Raw genomic sequence first — 22,580 nt, 5'->3', positions numbered from 1 at the left:
TATCTTAGCCTCACACGGAGCGCCATTATGTAGTGGGGTCTCGTCGTGTTAAAATAGAAATACTTAATTTATCATAAAGTTCGGGGCACCACCCTAATATTGGTTTAGGACATTAGGGAATCCTATATTTAACATGTAATAATCAGTCTCATCTTTAGGAATGAATTCGTTCTAAGTGTAGAGCCAATCGTAGCATCAGTGAACACGCACGTCAAAATATCTTTACAATGAATTTATTCAAGTAAGGTAAACAGATCTTATGAACAAGTTAGATTATGGGTTTGATATGAGTTATTGGTTTCAATGAACAGAATGAAATGGACTAACTTAAAGAAAGACAGAAATGGTAAGTCAATGATTACATCCCTACAAATCATAAACAGAGCTCACGCCAATGCCATGTCTGGGAGGAAAGAGCGTTAGCCATAGTTACGTTTGATCAGGGGTCGATCAATGAGGTTGAGGGCGGTGTGCCAAAGGTCCATTTGAAGAATCGGAAGTGAAAGCACGGCTGCGCTGCAAGGTCATGTGGCTGAATCTGCGGGATCTCAGTCAAGTCGCAATGATAATTGCGTTTTGGGTTCTTCTGTTGAAACGTCCAGATAGTGTCGCGATCACTATAAAGTTGAATCTCAGGAGAAGCTTGGGGACGTCCTTTGGAACGCCAATCCCGATGGCGTTCATGCCATGGTTGGTTTCGCTGGAGTCCGAGATTAATGGTCATCTCAGATATTTATACAGTTCAGAGTTCGAGGGAGGACCTGTCTGGGTCAGACGTTGATTGGGGGAAGCTGGGTTGTCAACTCTCCCCTCCTTCCTTCACACCTACCAAAGGTGTGATCTGGTCTCTGGCTGGTTCAAAAGATCATTCAAATATTGTTCTGGACATCTTGGTACAGTTACAACATATAGTTGAATGGTTGTTTTATTATGAGAGCTTTGTGTAGATACCAAGAATGACATGGTTATCTTTCAGGAAGAAGGATTAGTTACTAGAATCAAGATTTCAGTGAGCACAACATTAAAACAAAGTAACAAACATGACACAAATATTCCTCTCATAATTCTCCACCTTGTACTCTCGTGGTAAAGGTGAAGTCTGAAGAACTTTCCTTAAAAGTTCTGATTAAGGTATGTTCTTTGTTCAACTGCCGCCAAAACGGATGCAAATGGTTTCTGGAGACGTGTTGTCTCAAGCAGGCCCTTTGAAGCTTGCAAGCTAGCAGGAGGGCTGAGATTGGGAGGTCCCCCCCCATTTCTATTGGTTCCTTTGCATCGGCATTTGGTGGGTAATCAGCATACTGAGGGTGTCACAAAGGCTGATTAGGTTTGTCTGATGTGATTGAATCACTCTTCAGGTGTGGCAAGATGTTGGCTCCGTGTGGTCTTGCTGACCTCACTACATCGTACCTTGTTACCATGCTCATTAAGACTTTTTTTTTACTTTTGTCATTTTACCTTTATTTTACCAGGCAGGATCATTAAGAACAAGTACTTATTTTCAGTGATGGGCTGGCAAAAAGCAGAAGCTTTTTGCTCGGGAAGGGGGCTATGAAATAAAAATCAGGTTTAGACCTTAAGCCTGGTTTGTGGGATAATGAAAACTGATAACCATTGCAAAATAAAACAAACTAGTCCTATGTCAGAGACCAAGTAGTAGTAGTAGTTGTATAAATAAGGCACAAACGGACTGGCGTACCCAGTAGATCTGTTGTGAAGAGGCAGAGATGATGACTGGTGGCCATCCTTTCACTGAAAAAGGAAAGCCCTGCGCTAGATGCCACAATAATAGCTCTCAGGATATTTTCATCCCTCACTTTCACATCTGCACAAAAGGTTAAAAAGCATCTCCCTGATCGCTAGTCTTACACTTTGATAATAACTATGATCACAATTAGTAATAAAGATCAACATTGCATGTGGATTATTTGTGATAATTGTGGTGTGTTTAATAACATTACCCAGATCCACCCAGATAAGAAGACATTTCATTCATTCAAAACATAGTAAAACAAACATAAATCTTGATTTAATGTTTTTGGTCCAAGTCATATCATAGCAATAATTCCCCATTCTCTACCAAACAGGGGAAGCAGATCGAGACATGCTTGGGCATCAAATATGCAGCCAAATGTGTTTGTTTCCTATGGTAGCAATCATATAATTTACAGTAGTAAAGAACAAAGTATGTCTACCAATTTAATGGTACACACTGTTCCAACAATACACTGAGTAAGACCGTTTACAAAATTACTGATAGCACAGACATTTATATCAATACAATAACATGAAATTAACACCAACACATTGTGTACATATGTTTGTTGAGATTTCCAGTATAAACACCTATACAATACAAATACATATATATATCAAAATATGCATAAAGTAAAATAAAGAAATACATGATGAACCTAATTATATTAGTATATTTACATTACTGGACAGGTCTCCCCCGTTTAAGAAACATAACATGTAAGAGACATGGAACACTAATTTGCTGTGGATTTTGCATTTGTGTTCCAACATATTTACTCTATAATCTAGGTACATCCAAGATAGCAGTTTTATCGGGACTCAGACATGCTCTTGAAACTGATGTATAAGGAGTTGACCATGGTAGCGTCCTCGTGATTCATACAGCCTTTTATGTCCGACTGGCTCACACACATCTCTACAGGACGCTGAGGAAGCCTCCCGCTAAAGAGCAGGTAGATGCACGGGTTCGCACAGCTGTTCAGGCTTGACAACAGCATCAGGATGGTAAAAGTGGCAGCTAAAATTAAACACAAAAACACACATGAAAAATAGGAAACAAGCCATTACATATATCGGTATTGCTACACAAGTGATTGGTAAGGATGTGTAACGGGTGTTTTAAATCAGTCATAGTGGGTTTTCTTGCTGGGATAGATTAAATCATTTATTCAGACTACAGATTGATTTAGATCATTTTAATAACATCGCTTTACCAGTTATTAAAGTATCAGAAGTTCAAGCAACAAACGGTACTTACTTTCGGTGGGTGCGTTTACGTCCCAAACGGACCACAGCTGGACAGTAAAGAACGGTGTCCAACATATTACATAGGCAAGGACAATGACCACTGTCATCTTCACGGTCTTGATCCTTGCTTTCGATACCCTAGCAATGCTGCTTGCCCTTGATGGCAGTGGTCTGGTGCCATTCTCGCCACATTTCTTAGTTTTCATGTGAAAGTTCACATGAAGAGCGCGGCAAATGCGCACCTGACAAACTAAAACAGTTAAGATGGGTAAGACAAATATCAAAAGCGTCGTCCAAGTCACATAAGCTTTAAGTCCCCACGGTTTGACAAAGTTAGCCCAACAGTCGTAGACACCAGGCGCAACCTGAACCCGGGAAAAGATAAACACTTGAGGGAGACTGCAGATGAGGGATATGCACCACGCAACACAAATAGGGACATTCCAACGCGCTCTGCGTCTTTGAAAAGTGACCATCGGGTTGCATATGGCTTGGTAACGATCCATCGTCATTACCACAATCATGTAAGTGGATGCAAACATGCCAACGACCTGCATATACTTCACCAGACGGCACATTATGTCAGGGCCTATGAATCTATCCGTTATGTCCCATATCAGCTGAGGACACACTTGGAAAAATGTAACCACCAAGTCTGCTAAGCAAAGGTGAAAAACAAAAACGCGCATCCTCGATAGCTGTTTTCTCCGTTTCCAAAGAACCATTAACAGTCCAAAGTTAAGGGTTGCGGCACTTAACAATATAATGCTCAATAAAGCTATTTCAATCTGTGCCAGACGCTCATCTCGAGGCTGATCATGGTGTATCCCCTTCTCTAAACTAATATTGCTCAAGTTAAGACTAAAGAAAGACATGGTCTTCAAAAGAATGACGTTCAGTCAACAAAATAGTCTATTTTGGTATTTTAGTCCAAATATAGATTCACGGTGGTGCTTAATCAAGCTCATTCGAATCACCTGAAATACGCCTGTGCTGTTAATAAGTAAAACAAAGCTATAGCTATCGATGACAGAAGTAAAATATAGTTCTGTCTTTTTAGATATGCAATCACGATCTCAAAGGTGTGGGTTAGAGAAGTTATGAAGTCAGAAGCCAAGGATTTATATATTCGAGGGTCTGCAGAGGGGAGGAGCTTTGAACGACGACAAGGGCGTCACGTTTTAAGAAACAATAGGCCTAAAAAACACGGATATTTGATGATTTCTACCAAATGTTGTAGTTCAAGCTTACTAATACAACTACATTGTGGTGGAAATTCTTTGGACAGACTAAATAACCACGCATTTTTATTCTGAGCAATAATAAATAACACCGTTTTGATGGGCTTCTTTTTGTTATTTATCATACACAAACAAAACAACAAAAAATCATTCCAAATTCAAACATAAATACTAAATTCTGCTTAATGGTAGGGCAGCCTGCTCTGAAACATTTACAACACTGGAGAAATGTACCACTGCCAACTGTTCTCTCACAATTGAGTAGTAACACTATAGAGAAGGGTCTGTTTTCCAATATGAAAACTTCTTAGATGAATTCCAAATGAACCCATTACAGCAGATTGCTCCCCCTCAAATGCATTTACAGACAGGCAGTACAGAAATCAGCTGATTTATAATGCTACAGATTCTGAAACCAACAGCATCTGTTGATTGCAAACTCGCTTTCCCTATGCAGAGAGAGCTGTGCTGCAAGGCATTATATCCATAAGGCGTACAGAAGTGCAGATAGGAAATTATATTATCTCAATGCAGTAAGTATAATTCAATATAATTAGCCCATTCTTAGTGACATATTAATTCCTTTCCATTCCATTCATCTTGGTTCACTGACAGGGGTGATGAGTGTGAGTCTGTGAGAGAGCAGAACTTGCTAGCTGCATCATCCCAGTTCATGTAGTGGTCAGTCAGCATCTTAGCCCCGCCAGTCTCTTATAGTACCTGGCCACTCATGACTTGTTAACATGACTTAGCAGCTCCTCTTTGACCATCTCATAGTGACTCAACTTCCACACATCTCTGAGATCCTGTAAGATGGTGCCTATCTCCTTGCCTGAGGTGATGCCCATCTTCCTCAGATCGTGTCCGCTGACGGGGAAGCGGGGTATGGACCACCTGCTGAGCCCTGCCAGGAGCTTCTCCTCTCCCTGGTACTTGAGCAGCTCACACACTTTACTCTGGGCATCCACCTCCCGACTCTGAGGATGACATCAAGTCTAATTAACCACACAGTCCACATGCATTCTTCAGGGGAGAGGGGGGTGAGAACGTCAAAAGGAAATCATCTTCACTGTAACGCTATTTATTTATATTTAAAGGGATTAATGGATAATCTATACGACCATTTTATAAAAATAGACATACTTAAAATATAGACTAATTAGTTTGTATTAAAGATTGTCTAGTTGTGGGCCTGCAATGAGAAATATAACAATACAAGTACATGACGCACAAATGTAATGTAAAACACACAAGATGCTGGGCTTACGTCTATGATGAAGTCAGTGAAGGGTTTCAGACTGCCGGGCTCCTGCTGGCACTTGTGGAGGTCCCGTCTGTGTTTGATCAGGAAAAGGACCAGGTTCTTCTCCTCCCTGGACACTTTCAGCCTCAGGTCCATCTTGTCCACCTCCTCTGAGGTTCTAAAGAGTGCAGAGATGATGGTCATGGGCTTAGGAGAATGGCCTTTCGTACGCTGACAGACTTGCTTCATCTCCTCCACATTGCCCTCTGGAGGTAATCCTGAGAAATGCAAATACAAATGTATTACCTCTCAAACATGTATTGATGTTAAAATGAATGGACAGTTATTGGGTCATTTTTCACTCCCAGACTGTAGTGCCTGTAAAACTGCCAACATGGTTTCAGTAGCTTTTATTTCAGGTTTTGGTATCTCACCGATATACTGAGCCAGGCCCAGCTCGTACATGACCTCCAGTAGGTGATCAGCATGGTTGCCCACCACCATCTTCTTCAGCTCCACCCAGATGCGCTCCCCTGATATGGCTGCCAGCCCACGAGCATGCTCCTCGATAGCCTTCAAGGTGTCAGGGTCATGTTCATCTGGCTTCTCTGCCACCCTACCATAAAACCTGGAAGGGGTGGGTAAGTATGTCACTATCTTATGTATGACCCTCTTAAGGCCTCCAAATAACCACGTCTATTCTATGTCCCAGTCCCAGCTGGTCATGCCCCTGTATTACCTGAAATACCGCAGTATCCTCAAGTAGTCTTCTTGAATCCTTTGTTCAGCGCTACCAACAAACCGAACTTTTCGGTTCTTGAGGTCTTCATTCCCTTTAAAGTAATCATACAGAGTTCCATCCAACCCTGCAATGGGACAATGGAATAGTCTGAGACAAACAAGATGAGTCACGAACAAGTTAAGTGCAAGTATTTGGACATTGTCATTTATGAGCTCCTCATTCATGTTTTACCTAGAAACATAGAGTTTATGGTGAGGTCTCTGCGTTCAGCATCTTTCTGCCAGTCAGTAGTAAACTCCACCTCAGCATGCCGGCCATCTGTCTGGACATCCACTCGTAGTGTGGTCACCTCGAAGTTCTCATTGTGAAGCTTACATGTAAATATATATGCAAAAATATTTTACAAATACATGATGTACAGCAGTAGGATCAAAACTAGGTATGATGGCATCTCTTTTCTCTCTGGATAAGGACACAAGGTTACATCCAGCTGAAACAACAGACAAATTACAGAAAGGTGGAGGACAGAGAGGCTAACAGCAATAATGTGTATAACACGAGTATGCAATCCCTATTGCCTCAGTTCATTCTTGCAGCTGTTCAAATGGTCAGTGGTGAATGATGTCTTACTCGGGCAGTGATAGTCCCATGCTTCTCCCCTTTATTGTTGATCATCCTGATCCCCGCTGCCTGGAATATGCTCTTCATCTCCTCTGGAGTGGCTGTGGTAGCAAAGTCCACATCCTCTGGCCTCTTCCCTGCCAAGAGGTCACGTACTGCACCCCCAGCTATCCTCAGCTCAAACTGGTGCTTCTCAAAAAGTTCTGTGAAAGTTATCATCAAAACAGCAAGACAGGTGGGTGTGATAGTGTCAGCATGTCAACTGATTATGTGATTTATATCCTTAAACCATGTAATATAGTTTATATTTACAATTTGGGGGTTTTAATAACTTGGAAAATATATGTCAAAGAGCTATCTAATTTTACCTGCGATTCCATTAAGTCCATCAGTAAATAAAGACTGGAACTCCTTAGTCTTCAGTTGCATGGTAAAGAGACTTCTGTTGCTCCAAGTGAAACTCACACTACCTATTCTATTGCCAATCAGACGTGCATTCAGGATTCTTCCCCACATCTGGAATGAAACACATTAAAACTTTGAGCCAAATCCTTACATGCTATTATAAACAAACATGGTTAGCTAGCAAACTACCTGGCAGTTCATTTAACTATGGGTCTGACTTGAGCTAGCTAGTAACCTAAAAAAGCCAGATAATTAAGAAACAGAAGCTGAGGCACACTGGATAACGATATAACTAGCTAGCTTCTCAACAATTTCAGTTCAACCTACAGCAAGAGCTTGGTGCTACACGTCATAAATCAAATTGAAACAGCGTTCACATTCAAACTAGTGCCATAACGACTGACCTGAAACTAAATGGATATTATTTGAAGGCTTGCTGACAAGGTAGCAAAACATTAACGTTCATAACGTGCAACTCAGCTGCAATCGAGAAGAGCGAAGACAGCCTCATTAAGAAACACATTTCCGGCAAATGTAGGAAAAATATTTCAAAATAAAGGCTTAAAACCTATAGATATTTTATTTATTTATTGTAGAAGTACACTCTGTTGAGCTATATAGCATTTTTCTACATAGCCTCCTTCAATTAGGGAGTGTGTGTAAATAACTGAAACTGGACCCCGGGTCCGCAAACACATTTATTTTCTAAATGAGCAAATCCGGAAATGCTATTGTATTGAGGACGCTGGTTGCCAATTTAGACAATTCTCAGCGAGGAAGTGTGTTTCATAACACGTGGTTGTTGACCAGTAAGACATTTATGTGTCATATGGGAGGCGGGGTTTCTGTAATATCGAAAATAGAGAAACACCGTTGTTCATTGTTAGTGTTTTATTAAATATTCATGTATCATTCTATCATATATTATGTAATTTCCCACTACACATAATATAAGTATCTTAAGTAGCGTGGCGTTCTTCAGATTAAAAAAAGCGTCTGCCAAAGCTCACCTTTGCTGAAAGTCATGTCATTGTTGAATAAAGGATCTATAATCAAAAAACAAATAAATGATGTCAGGCAATCGACTATCGACTGTATTTATAGTTTTTAAATCACTCAAAACGTTTCTCTGTAAATCAGAAGCATTTAGAGATATACATTACAACTATCGCGAGAAACGTGTGAATTCCAAATCAGCTTAATCCTCTTCAGTTCCGCCTTTGGCTTGTGTCAGAAACTATACGTAGCCACTAGCCAAATGGCCAAGGTAGAGCTGACACCGTTGAGACTATGGGACGATTTCTTCCCAGGTTGGGAACGTTTTGCCAAACCAGATGTAAAAGATCTAGCTAAATGGAACAACAGGGTTGTCAGTAACTTGCTCTATTACCAGACAAACTATTTGGCAATGGCCATTATTGTTTTCCTCATAGTTGGGTGAGTATCTCTGGTGCTGCTGTGTTATTTTGTGTCATGAAGTCCCCCTCACTCTGCAGCGGAGGTCCAGACTACCCGTTTTTTAAACTAAATTGGGGGTGACGTGTAGCATGACAAGAAAGGCTATGCTGTTACAATGGAAAGGTTGTAAACAACTTAATTAAACACTCTGACCGACCTAGCTAGAATGGGGTCAGCAGGAAATAACCAAGCATGCTTTGAATTGCTTAAAGCCTCTGTTGTAGCCTCTACTAACCTTTCCTTCTTGTCCAAGAAATAAAGGAGGTCGTAATAATAGCAAACAAATGGTAAAAGGAGGTTTTGCCCCACTGAAGTAGCAAGAAGATGTTGTGGATATGGAACACTGACCAGGGCATGATGTGGCACATATAGACGTAATGTTTTGTAACATTACATATCACATTTTTAAAGATAAGAAAAGTTCAGCATGGTTTTAGCAAGTTTAGTATGGTTTCACCACCGAAATAGACCCCAGTTGTGTGAATACTCGGGTACATTATGAGAGAGAGGCAAGACCCAGGATGTCTGTTTCTTCAAGATAAAATTATTGAACTCTGTACTTTTGTGTCATCATGTTGTTATGGTCAGCTAGGTTGTTAGGTCAGCTACTCAAAAACACTTTGACAGCTGTCTAAATGGCAGTGCTTGTGTGGAAAGGTCAACTGATCATTGATAATTGGTCATTGATCAGAGGCTTACAATGCCCTAAAATAAATCCTGTTTATTTTAGAGTTCCTGCAGAGTTTAGGATCATTATTCTGTGAAAAACCTAGCTCGACCCATGATTAAATTATTTGAGCAAAGTGTAAATTCTGTCAATGAAAAATGTGGTCACTAGATGGGGCTAATGACTACAAGAAAAAATTGTATTTCACAATGTGATACTCTTTCTTTGCAGGTTTCTGAATCCCATAGGAATGTTCATGGGAATGGCAGTTGTGTCTCTGGTCTTCTTGGGCTCTGTGTGGGCTGGAGAGAATCGGGCTATAATCAAGAACTTCAAGAATCAGAATCCCACCATGTTTGTCATTGCTGTGATGGTAGCCAGCTACTTTCTCATGTCTCTCTTTGGGGGTGTCATGGTGTTCATGTCTGGTATCACCTTTCCTCTGGCCTGTAAGTTTGAGATTTTTTTTTAAACAAATATATCTATATACATAGATATATACATTTAATATATATATGCTTGTAGAACTATGTAGTATAGTTATTTTATATTAATTATAACTGTATTAACTGCACTCTGAGAACCTCTAGGAGAGGACTAAAGCGGTACTATATTCCAGTGTCTGATGGAAAATGTATGTGCGTACTGTGTTTGCTGCATGATTTCAGTGATCTTCGCTCATGCATCGCTTCGCCTCCGCAACATGAAGAATAAACTGGAGAACAGGATTGAGGGGGCGGGGCTGAAGAAGTCCCCCATGGGACTTCTGCTGGAGGCACTCGGCCAACAGGAGGAGAAGCTGCAAAAGATCCAAATCTTCCTTGAGAGCAAATTAAAGGAGTGAAAAGAGCACATGCCACATTGCTCATGCACACGCACACACAAACACACACACACACACACACGGATGTACAATTGAACTATGCAATCTATTGAAAGAGACACCTTTGTCGCTAAAACAATGATGCATTGTAATATCTCAGTTCGATCATTTACGATCAAGTGTAATATTGACTCTGAAGAGTGTGTGTGAGAGAAGAGCAACCACCAAGTGTGTTTAATCAGTGAAATAGGCTATAACCTAACCTCAGGTTGTGTCTTACTGCACCCAAAACTTGTCAGGGCTCTTCCCCTGAAGTTATGATGTATTTACAATGCAACGTTTCACAACACTTTCAAATCTGGCATGTTTTCAGAATGTAAGTTGAATGTAGCTGAGGATGCAAATGTGACTTGCATTACTGATAAATTATTATATTTTCAGGTTTTAATTTAATAAAACCCAAAGCAGAAACTACCATGTAACTGGACAAACCAAGGTCACTTTATAAAAGGTCTAATAAACCAAACTAATGTTACATGAATCAACTCACAATTATCTTACAAATGATGTGGTTAACAATGTTTTTTACTCTGAAGTTTAATGACGCATGTATTGTGGAAACTGATTTGTTTGGTTCAACAAAGCATCACAAAGTGCAAAATCTCTATTTAATAAATGTTAATCAAGTAAACTGAAATTTGTTCCGTTTTTGCCAAAGAATGAAAGTGCTTGCTAAACAAACATATTTGCCAAGCTATTGTGAGGACTGGATTGTATCAGTTGTCACTGAAAATAATATGTTTCCCCTTAAATGTAATGTGTCTTTTACACATTTGATGTATAGCAATCCTGAATGCGTCTATGCACTTGCTCTGTGTCTGTTTATGGGTATATTAAATATATTTATACATTTAAATTACCAGGTGTCAAAATTACACTGTGATAGTCACTGTACAAACATTTGAATTAAGACTTCAAAAGAGGGTAAGGTCTTAACCCATGTCTGTCCCTATTGATCTCGCTTCTCAAAAGGTTATCTTGACAGTCCCTCCAGGGTGATGGATAGACTAAAATTGCTCTCTTCTCTACTTGTTTCACTGCCAATCAAGGGGCTGCAGTGGGTTGTAGTGAAGAGTTAAGTGTTGTGACTGAGTGAGTTCATCGCAGGTCACTCAAACGTACAGTTCTCTGTTGCTTTGTCAGCTACTCTGGGCACTTTAACCATGGTGCTTTCCCCCCCAAAAATGCAAATGAGGAGATGGTGTTCAACAAAACAGCAAGACACAAGCTCTTCAATGCAATGATAGTTAGGAATATTTGGGAATATGTAAGTGGGTGACACTAACTCTTTATAATTGTATAAACAAATAGAAATTCCAATGATGTGATGTGTGTTCTAAAGACATGGATACTAAAGACCTGTATATGCCCTGGTGTAGTGTGAGTGTGTTTGTGAACAGCTATCAACAGAGAGTTCAGCTGTGGGGCCTTGTCATTTCCTAGTTCTGCAGAAATGTGATTTATGGTCCATCCAGAGGCACTTCTCCTTCGTGTGCATTGTGCAACCTGCAAGAGCAAGCACAAGTCAAGTCTGTGTGTGCACAGAGGAGGCCTTTGTTCTCTCTCCCCTGCAGCTGTTGGGATCTTCACAAACATGTGTGTCTGTTATGTGCTGCTCACCCAACAGGCGTGTGCCTTTGGTGCATTGGCTGACTGGACATGGGTGGGTCTAGCCATGTAATGCTGGCAAAAGTCTCAATAAAAAAAGTAATGTCTTGCAGAAACGACTCAGAAGAGTAGAAAACATTTAGTGTACCCAAAAAACACAGGTTTCTTCCATTGTGGCATGTCTCATCCAATCCCATTGGAACTGCCTATACTGTTCAGAGAGGTGTGATTTGTTAAAACGTTGATGTGTTGATTGTGGTCTGACTTTTAGCCAACCCAGCTGTTTCTCATTGTAAGAAGCCATTGTAAAGAGAGCAAGTTAGTATGATGCAACATGCAAACGGCCAGCTCATCCAGCCACACTTCAACACAAGCTTGCTGTGCATTTCTCGATCATGGTTCACTGCACACTTGGCTTTCCTGAGAGGCTTTGGGGGGGCTAAGCTGGTTAGCAAGCCCCATCACCTACTAACCAGTCAGCGGAATGCTCTGATGAAGCCCCCTGCATGGGGAACAACACATTATGTCCTCATGAAAACACCTCAACCTGCCGGAGGGGCCTCCTGCTCTTCATGACCGTCTGGCCACAAACAATTAGCCTGACTGGTGATCCAGCTCCTTGCCTTTTCACAGTGTGAACAAGGCATGTTTCCCTGCACTGAGGAAGAGGCTTGAGCTATTATCATGATTTACAGTTGGATTAGCCCCAAATTGGTTTGACACATATCTGTGATTGACTTGAGGGGAGACTGTTTGTGGAGTGTCAGTTGGGGGAGCCCATAGGAGCTCATTGTTTATGTACCTTCATCCGCAGCACGCTTGATATCTGTGTGCAGCTGGTCTCCAGGAGGAAGTTGGAGAGAGACATGGGGAGACAGCTGCAAATATCCCTCTCTCTCTCTCTCTCTCTCTCTCTCTCTCTCTCTCTCTCTCTCTCTCTCTCTCTCTCTCTCTCTCTCTCTCTCTCTCTCTCCCCCCCCTCTCTACCAAACACAGGAGCTGGAGCCCAATAAGACCTCCCCAGAGTTCACTTGAGTTAAAAACCACCACACTCTAAGGAGGGATAGGGACAAGCAAAGCTAGTGAACTGTAACCTCAATAGGACTTCAGACGTGGAAGGATACACTTGAAATGCTGAGAAGAGTGTAGAGCAGGAGGGTAAGAAGGAGGTGAAGGGTCACAGACTGCTCAACTGAAGAGCAGCAGCATGGACAGGGTCACATGATCACTTCACTATACGGTCTCCTATAGAGCAGATTTTGTTGTTAACATTGGACTGTCATTCAGAGAGAAAAAAAGAAACGGGTGGTTGTAGGAAGAAGGGTGTGTCTGTTTTTTAAAGACTGGTTTCTCAGGTTTACTACTTAGAGACAGAAAACCAGCTTGGCTACACAGCAGTGCAAAAAAAGAGACCTACAGTGTCATTGATAAATAATATTACGCAAAAGCCAAATAGGTCAATTGACATTTTCTTGTCAGCTTAATCTTGTCTTTTTCATCACACACAGTTGGTACTGGCTGGGCTACTGTCTGAAGTTTCAAATTGTTATTTGTGATGACAGTAAGAAATAGCACTTACAAAGATAATAAGTTTGATGATAATGATAATTCTCAATCAGTATTATGTCATGGACATCCCTAACACAATCCCTATTGAGGGGATTGAGATTGATTTGGTTGAGAATTATACATATTTGTGTACTGTGTTTGATCACAGGCTGTGCTTTCAGACCAACACAGATGCCATTTCTAAGAAGGTACAGCAACGTCTCTATTTCCTGAGAATTTTCTTTTTTAAAGGTGTGCACCAAAATGATTCTGACTCAGGTTTTATAGAATTACTGTTTTATAGAACCTTTATTGAGTCGGTGCTGACCTTTTGTGTTGTGGTTTGGGTATCTGAATCTGGCTAATAAGAACAGGCTTGATCGGCTTGTCAGAAAAGCCAGTAAGGTCATTGGTGTAAACCAAGTTTAGCTCTCTGAGCTTTATGTTAGGCAGGTCGTGAGGAAGACCCAGGCTATATTGGCTTGTACTGACTATCCCCTGGGTTCTGGGACTATGGTTTGATACTGAAACTGAAGAAAATCCAGACCAAAACCATTCATAATACACTTCCCTTTACACAACCTCTTCCAAGTATCAAAGCGCTTCAGGCCCTTCTCTTTCCTTTCAGTAATGTCCATTTCATTAACTAGACTTGCTGAAGAGACAAAGACTTGAACTGCTTAATTAAATGGATTAGGATTTTATATGTTTCAACAAATCAATACAGGTTTCATTCTGCTCATTCAACATTTAATCTATCTCAATCGGCCATTTAAAAACAGAGAATGAATGACACTGTTAGAAATGTTTTGGTATTAATCTTTTTTTTATTCCAACAGATCGCAATTATACAAATTACTAAGAACCAGCTTAACAAATGTGATTGTTTACTATATATTACATGCTTCTTCAAATACATAAAAAGGCTCCTAAAATACAGAACCACAATTTATTCACATTATCAACATGTACATACAAATTCCTTATCATAAAAGGAATGGAAAGCACCGGTCCATGGATTCCAGCATGGAATGTAATACTCTTTTTCTACTGGAACTCTGTTTCACTGCAATGAACCATGAGATGAAGCCATCAAGGGTTAACACATCCATCAATTATATCAAAGAGGTTCGATAAATTGAGTGGAAAAGACAATGTGTTTTAGGCTATAATTAAATAGTTACACTATGAGGGATTTGGTAATGAAGATCCAGTTTTCTAATTACTGAGGATAATAGGGTTCCAGACTTGGTAAATAGCTGGTGCAAATTACTTGAGGGTGTTAAGGTGGCCATCCTCACAGGTTAAACGAGTCAATTCCTTCATTTCCGTATTTAATTGTGTAAATATTAACACATTCTTCATAGTCACAGTGATGATTCTGTGGGTAGGTTATAATATGTCATACTGAAAGAGTCATTTTCATAGTCCCCAGTTTTCAGACTGGAATCGTCTAAATGTTTACAGTCTCCCACAGCAGTGTTGTAATGCCATACTGAGGTCTTGTCTTAGTTCCAAGGTGAGAGGGATGGTTATGGGAGCTTCCATCACCACAGGCTCCAAACCATAGCAGCCTACTTCAGGAGGAAGCTCAGTGTGCAACACAAGTGCCATTACCACACTAACTCCAAATATGGCAATCAGATGCCCAGGTTTGTTTTCAGAGGACAAACAGTGCACTGTGCGGATATTTCTAGTTCGCTTTGGCAATTTGTTTGGCAAGGAACTCATTCAGAAACTGAACCTACAGTTTCCTTACTGGTTGTGTTCAATTGTAGTAGTTTGTTGATTCTTTGAATTCCTTCTTCCAGAAAAACGGGTAAGTGCAGTCTAAGGCACATGACACCTTCACAATGTGGAAGTGCATGAAATGTCCGCTAGACTATTGTTCCGGGTTTGGAATTTTCATGCCAGTAAATCATTGGGTCTTCTGGGTCCAAGGTACTGTTCAATGAACTGTTGATGTGGGGGTCCATTTGATTGACATCTACATAGGATCTGCAACACACACAGGCGCACACACACAGACGTTAGGCAGCACATTCAGCACACAGTCTCTAGAAATGTTTTAATCCAACACTCATTGAGAGTGCACTGGAATCATTTTAAACCTGGGCTTTCACTTACTACACAATGGAGTATATGACCTGTATGATGAGCTACTACATTTAGCTGTTAAATTTGACCTACACTCCCCCCAAAAAATGCATCTAAGCCTATTTAATTAAATCACATTAGAAATATTTGACTAGTGTTGGTCCCAGGATTAAAACACACACCTCACACAGGTCAGATGCACATCAAAGCTTTTTACACACAGCAATCATATACCAAATACACAGAGGTCACATTTTCCACCTTCCACATATTCCCCCACCTGACTGTATGCAGTCCCACCACCAATGAGCACCAGAGAGAAAATTAAGTGATAACCCCAGTGCCAGGTGCCCCCCCCCCCCCCCCCCCCCCCCACTCAGATCCCATGCATTACCGACACCAGAGAATCTAAGTAGGGTAGGCTTTGTTTTTCTCTCACCCTTTCTTTTGTACTGTGCTTCTGATTAGGGGGTTAATTTTCCTGTTCATGTGCATAGGCAACAGCACCATGCATCTCTAGTGACCCAGCAGCGCCCCCCGACCTATCCCAGGTCCTCCACTCATACTCTGGGGGACATCTGCACACGAGAGGTCAGAGGTCAAGGATGAGTGACATCACATAAGAGGTGGGACTAGGGGGAAGGGGGAGGTGTGGAGAGGTAAGAGGGAACAGTCTAATTGGTGAAGGGACACCTCAAGACAAATGTGACCGCTGGATGACAATTCTGACTGGTTTTATGGCAGCTGAAAACAGATGGCAAACATGAGCAACAGTGGTAAAGTCATGCATTTACCTCAACACACAGACAGATCAAACAAGCAGCACTGGAGCTCATTGTCACGAGAAGCCCACAGAGCACAGGCAGAGATGTTTAAGCTCACTTCAAACAAAAACAACAAAAACATACACAAAAGCAAGCCATGACATGACGCTCAGGACAGCAGCCTGAGTACATCCACAGGCTTCACACTGGTTACTTACTATGGTGGGCTACACTTAGCAAAGGAGACCTTACTGAGCCTCGAGGCTCTGGAGCTGTGGGGCTGCTGGGGACTGCAGGCCAGCCGGCCTGCCCGACAGCCAGGGGAGGAGGAGGAGGGGAAGGAGGAGGAGAGCAGGGAGGAGGTGGAGGAGGAAGCGGAGGAGGAAGAACTAGCAGGGAGAAAGGCCCGCTGCCTGTGGCCGTCAGGGCTGTACCACGGGCCCTTAGAGAGCACGGGGGAGCCGTATCTAGAAGAGAGCGGCCGGTGGACAGTTAAGCAGGAGGAGCACAAACCCTGAGCCCTGCGGAAGCCCCAACGCTCGGCCGCACACATCCCCCTCCTGATCCCAAACCCCCGACAGCCATGCTTGTCCGCGTCACAGTGAGCTCTGACCCAACAAACCGCTCGACGCTTAGAAACGACTGTAATATAGCCCACAAAGTCATGTGCACGTGTAGGACTAGTGAAACCAAAGAGCCGCCCTGGCTACCTAATTAACGAGCGGTGCGTCGCTCCATGGTTCAGTGGGATTAGGGAGTGGCTAATTAGATAAGGAGCTGAATGAGGGCGAGGGTTTGCCTTCTCACCTGCTGTGGGCGGGTGTGAGGTTGTAGTGAGCGGTGCTGTAGGAGCAGGGCTGCTGCCCGGGCACGTCGTACTCTGACATGCCCACCCCTGGGTGTCCTCGCCAGGGCCCTGCTGTGGAGGCCGACGACACTGAAACAGGACAGACAACGCGGTCAGAAACGAGAAACAGACGTGTGCAATGTGGATCTGTCATGAACCGCCCCCGTTTGTGTGCACCCTTCACACTCACGGCTGTACAAATAAACATCAAACAGGTTGCCTTTGGGCTAGTCCCCCCCCCCGCCGTCGTGTGTACCTGAGGAGAAGGAGGTGGTCCTGCTGCTGTGGCTGTAGGGGGCTGGCATGGTCTGGTAGCCCAGGCTGTGCTGGGAGCCCCCGTCGTAGTCGTAGTCGTAGCCTGCCTGCTTGTGGCCCGTGTTGCGCTGGTACCAGCCTCTCAGGTGCTCCGCCACCAGGGCCTTCTGGATGTTCTTGGGGGCGTACTCGTTCCGGGGCGCCATGTGGACCCTGGGCGCCGGACGCAGGGTGGCGTAGGGGTGCTGCGTCATACTGTCCATCTCGTCGTTGCCGTAGCGACTGTACATGTCCTGGGCGTGGTAGGCGGGGGCCTGGTGGTAGGAGGGGTTGACGTTATAGTGGCCCTCCTGCTCGTCCTCGTACATGTAGGCTCTGTGGGAGTACGGCTCCTGGTCCGGGTAGTTGGGGTAGCCAGTCACGTAGTAGGCCGTGGTGGTGGGTCGCGCCCGGGGCTGGTACGTGTACCCGCGGGCATCCGTCTGTGCCAGGTTGGGCATGCTGCCCGTGTTGCCGTACATGTTTCCTTTCCGGTGGCGCCGGCGGTCCCTCGGGTGCCGGCTGTGGTTGCCGGGGATGGCATACTCGACGCTGGACTGGCTTGTGTAGGAGGAGCCGTCGTCGAGGACTTCTGTGCTGGTGCTGCGGCGTGTCGGGGCAATGGTGAAGGCCGGGGCCGGGGCCTCCACCTCCGGCAGGAACTGGGACTGGGACTCCAGGCTACCGCTGCGCTGGCGGAAGTGCTGCGGGCCGTCTTCCGACCTAGGGAGCATCAATACCGTCAATATCCCATTCCAACTACCGGGGGGGTTTATTCGACTAATTAGTTCTCTGGGCTTGGTCTGTTAAGTTGATGTTCAACATGGCATGGGTGTGCATGCCAGGTTGTTTGCGCGCGTGCGTGTACATGGTGGGGTTAGGAGGGAGGTCCTACCTGAGCTGGATGCTGCTGTGGGCGTTGCGGGTGAGGAGCGGGGTGGGGGGCATGCTGCGGGTGTCATGATGCGGCTGTCTGGAGGCCGGCCTGTAATGGGCGCGCTGGCTCGATGGGGCGTCTTGGTGATTCAAGTGGAACGATTCCTGGACTTGGTCATAATGTAATCTGGAACACAGATCAGAAGTATGCGTTCACAATTCTTTCACTTCCTCGGTTGGAGCTTTTACTACAGAGCTTTTTCTCTCACACAACGAGGAAATGGACCAAAAAAAATATTTGATTTCATGTTATGATGGCAGTCATAACTTACACCTAGGTGACTGCCATTTCATAGTTCATTGATCTACCTCCTCACGGAACAACAAACAACATTAGCAAAAAATAGCATTAGCTATTTCAAATGATCACGATTCACTGAATCATTGTTCTCTCACAGCAGCAAATTGTCCATATTGTTTGGTAAACATTTCAAGCAGTGACTGCATTTCAAGTTTCTGGCTTCCAAACCAGCTCTTCAGTTCTAGACTGTTTTTCTTCTTTGTGTTATTCAAACTCCTTAGCAGGCAGGAACATGCTCACGCCTGTCTATTTTTAAAAGTCGAAGTGCGTCTGGGTTGATAAGGGTGAGATTGTGGAGGAGCAGTAGGCAGGAATGTAGGCCTCTACGTGCAGGTCTGTACTGGCTGCTACTGCTCCCACAGCCCCAAGACAAACGAGACAGAGGCCCAGGGAGCTGGGGCCCAGGGAGCTGGGGCGGTGCCTACCTGCTACTGGGGCTGAGGTCTGGATGCTGGTCGTTGGCGGATGCCCGTCTGTCTGCTTGGTAGTAGAGGCCCAGGGTGTCAGCGTGGTGGGCACGAGGGGAGTGCTGCACTGAGCGCGAGCGCTGCCTCTGAGGCCCCTGGTCGTCGTCTGGAACACGGGGGGGGGGGGGGGGGGGGGGGGGGGGGGGGGGGGAGGGCACTGTCAGTGACTGGGGAAGTGTTAGCTTCCAGTTACACATCTGCACTTCAGTGTCACAACTCACCCTCTTCTGGGTTGAGGCTGTCAGACAGCGAGCTGAGCTCTGCAGGGTTCACATCGTCTGCAAACAGAGAGGAGAAACAGGCCTTCAGAAACATGGCTGAAACATCTGGGGCTTTTCATTAAAGTCACTCCAAGACCATTAAACCTATCTCTAGTTGATACCAATCCAGGACATTTTTGGGTTCAAAACAGAACAGACAAAGTGCGTCTGGAATCATTTGTCCAGAACGGATTGAGATTGGGGGGTGTGCTGTCTAGTACCTGGTATGATCAGTGACGCTCTCTGAGTAGGCTTCCTGCCAGTCTTCACTCTGTAGGCGTTGATCTCGTCTTCGATGTCCTGCAGCTTCCTCATTGCATCCAGGCAGTTGTTCTTCCTCTTCTTCTTGACTGTTTTGGCGAGCTCTGCCTCGTTGGCCAGCTTCATGGCGGCCTCGACGATTTTCTGCTGCAGAGCAAACCTGCTCTCCAGGTTCCTCAGATGGGGGTCCTGGACACAAACATACGTTCATCACGGGATCCAGCCAACATCCGTTCTCAAGACACGTGTACTCTGTGTCACACGTCAATAATGTCTAGGATTATTTTGAAAGAAAGGGGCTGAAGCTATTTGTTTACTCTTGCAGTCCAACTAACCTTTTCGTTGGGGTGAAGGTCATCCAGCTTGAAGGTTGTTCCCATACGTCGCCTGATGGCTGGGGGCTTCTCACCTGAAGCCAAGGGGTACTCCTTAGGTAGTCTGCCTGTCAGCTCCTAAAACACAACAAATGGCCGAGCGCAAATGAGACCACTGAATATTGCATGCGTGAAACAATGGGGGCTCTGGCAGAGGGGATACTTACGGCTTCTCTCATGCAGATCTTTTTCAGCTCCTCCAGTTTCTGAGCCAGGGCGTCCTGCATGTCCTTCTCCTTCTTCTTCAGGTCAGCGATCTTCTCCTTCTTCTGCTCCTCGCTGACTTCAGAGTCTACCGAACCTGGCACACGGGCACACAGGTCACGTTAGCTCCACGTCAACACCCATGAACCACCAACCACTTCCAATAGCATCTTCAGTAGAAGGAAGCCCCCCTGGGTTTACCTGCTGAGATGAGGCTTCCACTGCTGGCCATGATGAGCCTGTCTTTGCTCTCCATACTGGACAGCTTACTGATCCGGGGAGCACTTATCTCGGTCAGATCCATGGCGATGTCTCCTAAACTTTTGGCGGTGGTAATCTTGGACTAAGGAGGGAGAAGGAAAGAGAGAAGAAAAAAAAACAGAAGCGCTTGTCAGTATTTCATCTTAATGATGGTGCGGCGTGATAGCGGGCTCATTTGCATGCTCCGGGGCTCCGAGCGAGGGGGCCCTCTCATCCATCAGGACCGGCACTATTCCTGGATGAACACTGACACACCATCTGCTTCTGAGACAGACAGCGAGGCTAAGAACCTCATCTGACTGCAGCCCCACGTCACCCGTTCCCCGACACCCGCATCCCACACTGCTCATGCTGCGTGACGACCCTGACGCACGGCCAGTGTACACACATCAGAACAAACATGTCCTCAAGGTGCAGCACACTGATTCTTTGCGCACGGACTCTCAACGTCGTTCAACAAAGAGCAGTGTTTCCCCTACCATTATATTAGGTAAGTTAGTTTTGTAAAAAAATATATATACATAGGGGTTATGTATATGTAGGGGTTCTATAGGGGTTCATGGAGGCCATGGGTGTTTCTAATGAGTTTCTGATGAATAGAAGGGTATGGCCATGCAGATCTGGTCAAGGGAGGTCACTACATGTTAGGGCAGGATTGGCCAGGAGAGTAAGAGATGGGCGTAATGAGCCGTGATGAGGCTGAACGGGAGCCAGATGCTGGAGATCAGGGTATCAGGCCTGGGGAGGATGAGGAGAGATGGGTGCTGCTGACACACTCACTTTGCTCTGCTTCCTGTCCAAATAGAACTGGTGCTGACTGATAGCCATCACCCAGATGGTTTTAATCAGAGAGTGGCTGGCATACCACGAGTGGATGACCAGTCCTGTCTGACCCAACGTACGTCTGCTCACTGGCCTTCTGGGGATTAACAGAGACACACACACACTTTAATTACTGATGCCACTTTTACGTGGGTCAGACTAATTAAATAAATGTTATCCTAGCTAAAAACAACACAAGGAAATACCTAGTTAATACAAGTGTGGCTTAATTTCAGGCAAAGTGATGACATCAAAACATTAATACCAAAAATAGGGACCAGAAAAAACTATCATAGTTGAATTTCCTTGAAACTCAAGAACTGGTTCAAATCAAGTTTGATTCCATAATACAATTAAACAGGGTTGGTGTCACACATTGTAACAGTGAGAGGCGAAGTTACCAAAACCTATGTGCTGAGTCACAAGTAGTACTGAAGTGACCTGTGAATACTGCAGCAATCTTTTACAACAGGAAAGGTCTCAATTGAGAGTCAGGTCAGAACCATTAACACGGTGCTCTTAAAATGTGTTTAGAGTCTGCAGACACCTTTAAACTAGTTAAGGGATTAGGAACCTCAAATGCAAGAAGGGTCTTGAGTTTAACAGACACTGTGAGAATGATAAGAGGGGAATCTACATTCTATAGAAGCATCCACCCTCTTGTTTGCTCTTACCTGTGTGGGTCGTTCACCTCCACTGCAAATTTCTTCTCACGGAAATACAAATTCTCTAGCTGCTTCCACTGGAACAACTGCAGAGAGGGGGGGGGAACAACACCCATCATTTAGTGCATAAGGACACATTGTTTGAGAGCCGGCCTGGAGATGTGTGCTATGATACACATAGCTGCATACAAACAAACAGCTACATCCCCGCCCTATATTCAAAACGGCTTTCGGCGCAGCCAATGCATGACGCCTCATCTGACTGAATGACACTGCTACTAGGAAGGGGAAACCAAAATGCCTTGTTCCAGATAAAGCAGACACTGTTCCAGAGAACCTACAGTATTAGCAGCACCAGCACAACAGCAGTCAAGGCTGCTGTGAGCAGATAGTCAGGTGTGAGGCCAGTCTTACCCAGCGCCTTGTCAGTAGACTGATTACAACATTACAAGCCTGAGCCTAGCCAAGTCAGCCTCATTTCACTCTGCCCTAGAGGGAGAGCGCTGTCCTAAGCCAGGAGAAAACATCTGCTCCAGTGCAATGCAGGTTTCTACAGATTCAGTCATTTCATTTTCAGTCCTTTTCATAGTGAATGGCTCTTCCCT

At 44.2% G+C, this 22,580-nt stretch overlaps 4 protein-coding genes across 5 annotated transcripts in view; 1 reads left to right on the top strand and 3 right to left on the bottom strand.

The window, feature by feature from the left end:
* Positions 1-2,016: 2,016 nt before the first annotated feature.
* Positions 2,017-3,923, bottom strand: LOC124471801 (oxytocin receptor-like). Its single transcript, XM_047026413.1, has 2 exons — positions 3,017-3,923; positions 2,017-2,776 (listed from the first exon to the last, which is right to left on the bottom strand). Exons 1-2 carry the CDS (start codon positions 3,879-3,881, stop codon positions 2,568-2,570), a joined length of 1,074 nt encoding a protein of 357 aa, XP_046882369.1. The 5' UTR covers positions 3,882-3,923; the 3' UTR covers positions 2,017-2,567.
* A 495-nt stretch (positions 3,924-4,418) lies between these two features.
* On the bottom strand, positions 4,419-7,761 carry trnt1 (tRNA nucleotidyl transferase, CCA-adding, 1). The gene is made up of 8 exons (XM_047026412.1): positions 7,663-7,761; positions 7,222-7,369; positions 6,863-7,056; positions 6,464-6,602; positions 6,230-6,356; positions 5,925-6,118; positions 5,515-5,768; positions 4,419-5,224 (listed from the first exon to the last, which is right to left on the bottom strand). Exons 2-8 carry the CDS (start codon positions 7,367-7,369, stop codon positions 4,976-4,978), a joined length of 1,305 nt encoding a protein of 434 aa, XP_046882368.1. The 5' UTR covers positions 7,663-7,761; the 3' UTR covers positions 4,419-4,975.
* Positions 7,762-8,452: 691 nt separating this feature from the next.
* Positions 8,453-10,897, top strand: arl6ip5a (ADP-ribosylation factor-like 6 interacting protein 5a). Its single transcript, XM_047025200.1, has 3 exons — positions 8,453-8,695; positions 9,615-9,832; positions 10,052-10,897. The coding sequence occupies exons 1-3, from the start codon at positions 8,517-8,519 to the stop codon at positions 10,225-10,227; spliced, it is 573 nt and encodes a 190-aa protein (XP_046881156.1). The 5' UTR covers positions 8,453-8,516; the 3' UTR covers positions 10,228-10,897.
* A 3,328-nt stretch (positions 10,898-14,225) lies between these two features.
* The window catches only part of frmd4ba (FERM domain containing 4Ba), a 33,738-nt gene continuing 25,383 nt past the window's right edge, over positions 14,226-22,580 (bottom strand). The window contains exons 12-24 of one of the 2 annotated variants that reach the window (XM_047024855.1): positions 21,985-22,061; positions 21,269-21,407; positions 20,429-20,570; positions 20,191-20,324; positions 19,985-20,101; positions 19,610-19,838; positions 19,350-19,406; positions 19,087-19,234; positions 18,320-18,487; positions 17,387-18,147; positions 17,091-17,220; positions 15,959-16,097; positions 14,226-15,420 (exon numbers count right to left, since the gene is read on the bottom strand). In XM_047024855.1, coding sequence (XP_046880811.1) covers positions 15,992-16,097; positions 17,091-17,220; positions 17,387-18,147; positions 18,320-18,487; positions 19,087-19,234; positions 19,350-19,406; positions 19,610-19,838; positions 19,985-20,101; positions 20,191-20,324; positions 20,429-20,570; positions 21,269-21,407; positions 21,985-22,061 — 2,208 coding nt within the window. In that variant the 3' untranslated portion in view covers positions 14,226-15,420; positions 15,959-15,991. The remainder of the gene's footprint in view (positions 15,421-15,958; positions 16,098-17,090; positions 17,221-17,386; positions 18,148-18,319; positions 18,488-19,086; positions 19,235-19,349; positions 19,407-19,609; positions 19,839-19,984; positions 20,102-20,190; positions 20,325-20,428; positions 20,571-21,268; positions 21,408-21,984; positions 22,062-22,580) is intronic. The other variant, XM_047024854.1, reaches the window with a different exon arrangement.

This window comes from Hypomesus transpacificus, chromosome 9 (genome assembly GCF_021917145.1).
Source record: "Hypomesus transpacificus isolate Combined female chromosome 9, fHypTra1, whole genome shotgun sequence".
Classification (NCBI taxonomy): Eukaryota; Metazoa; Chordata; class Actinopteri; order Osmeriformes; family Osmeridae; genus Hypomesus; species Hypomesus transpacificus.
Note: the sequence above shows the minus strand (reverse complement) of the source record. Positions and strands in the feature narration are given on the sequence as shown.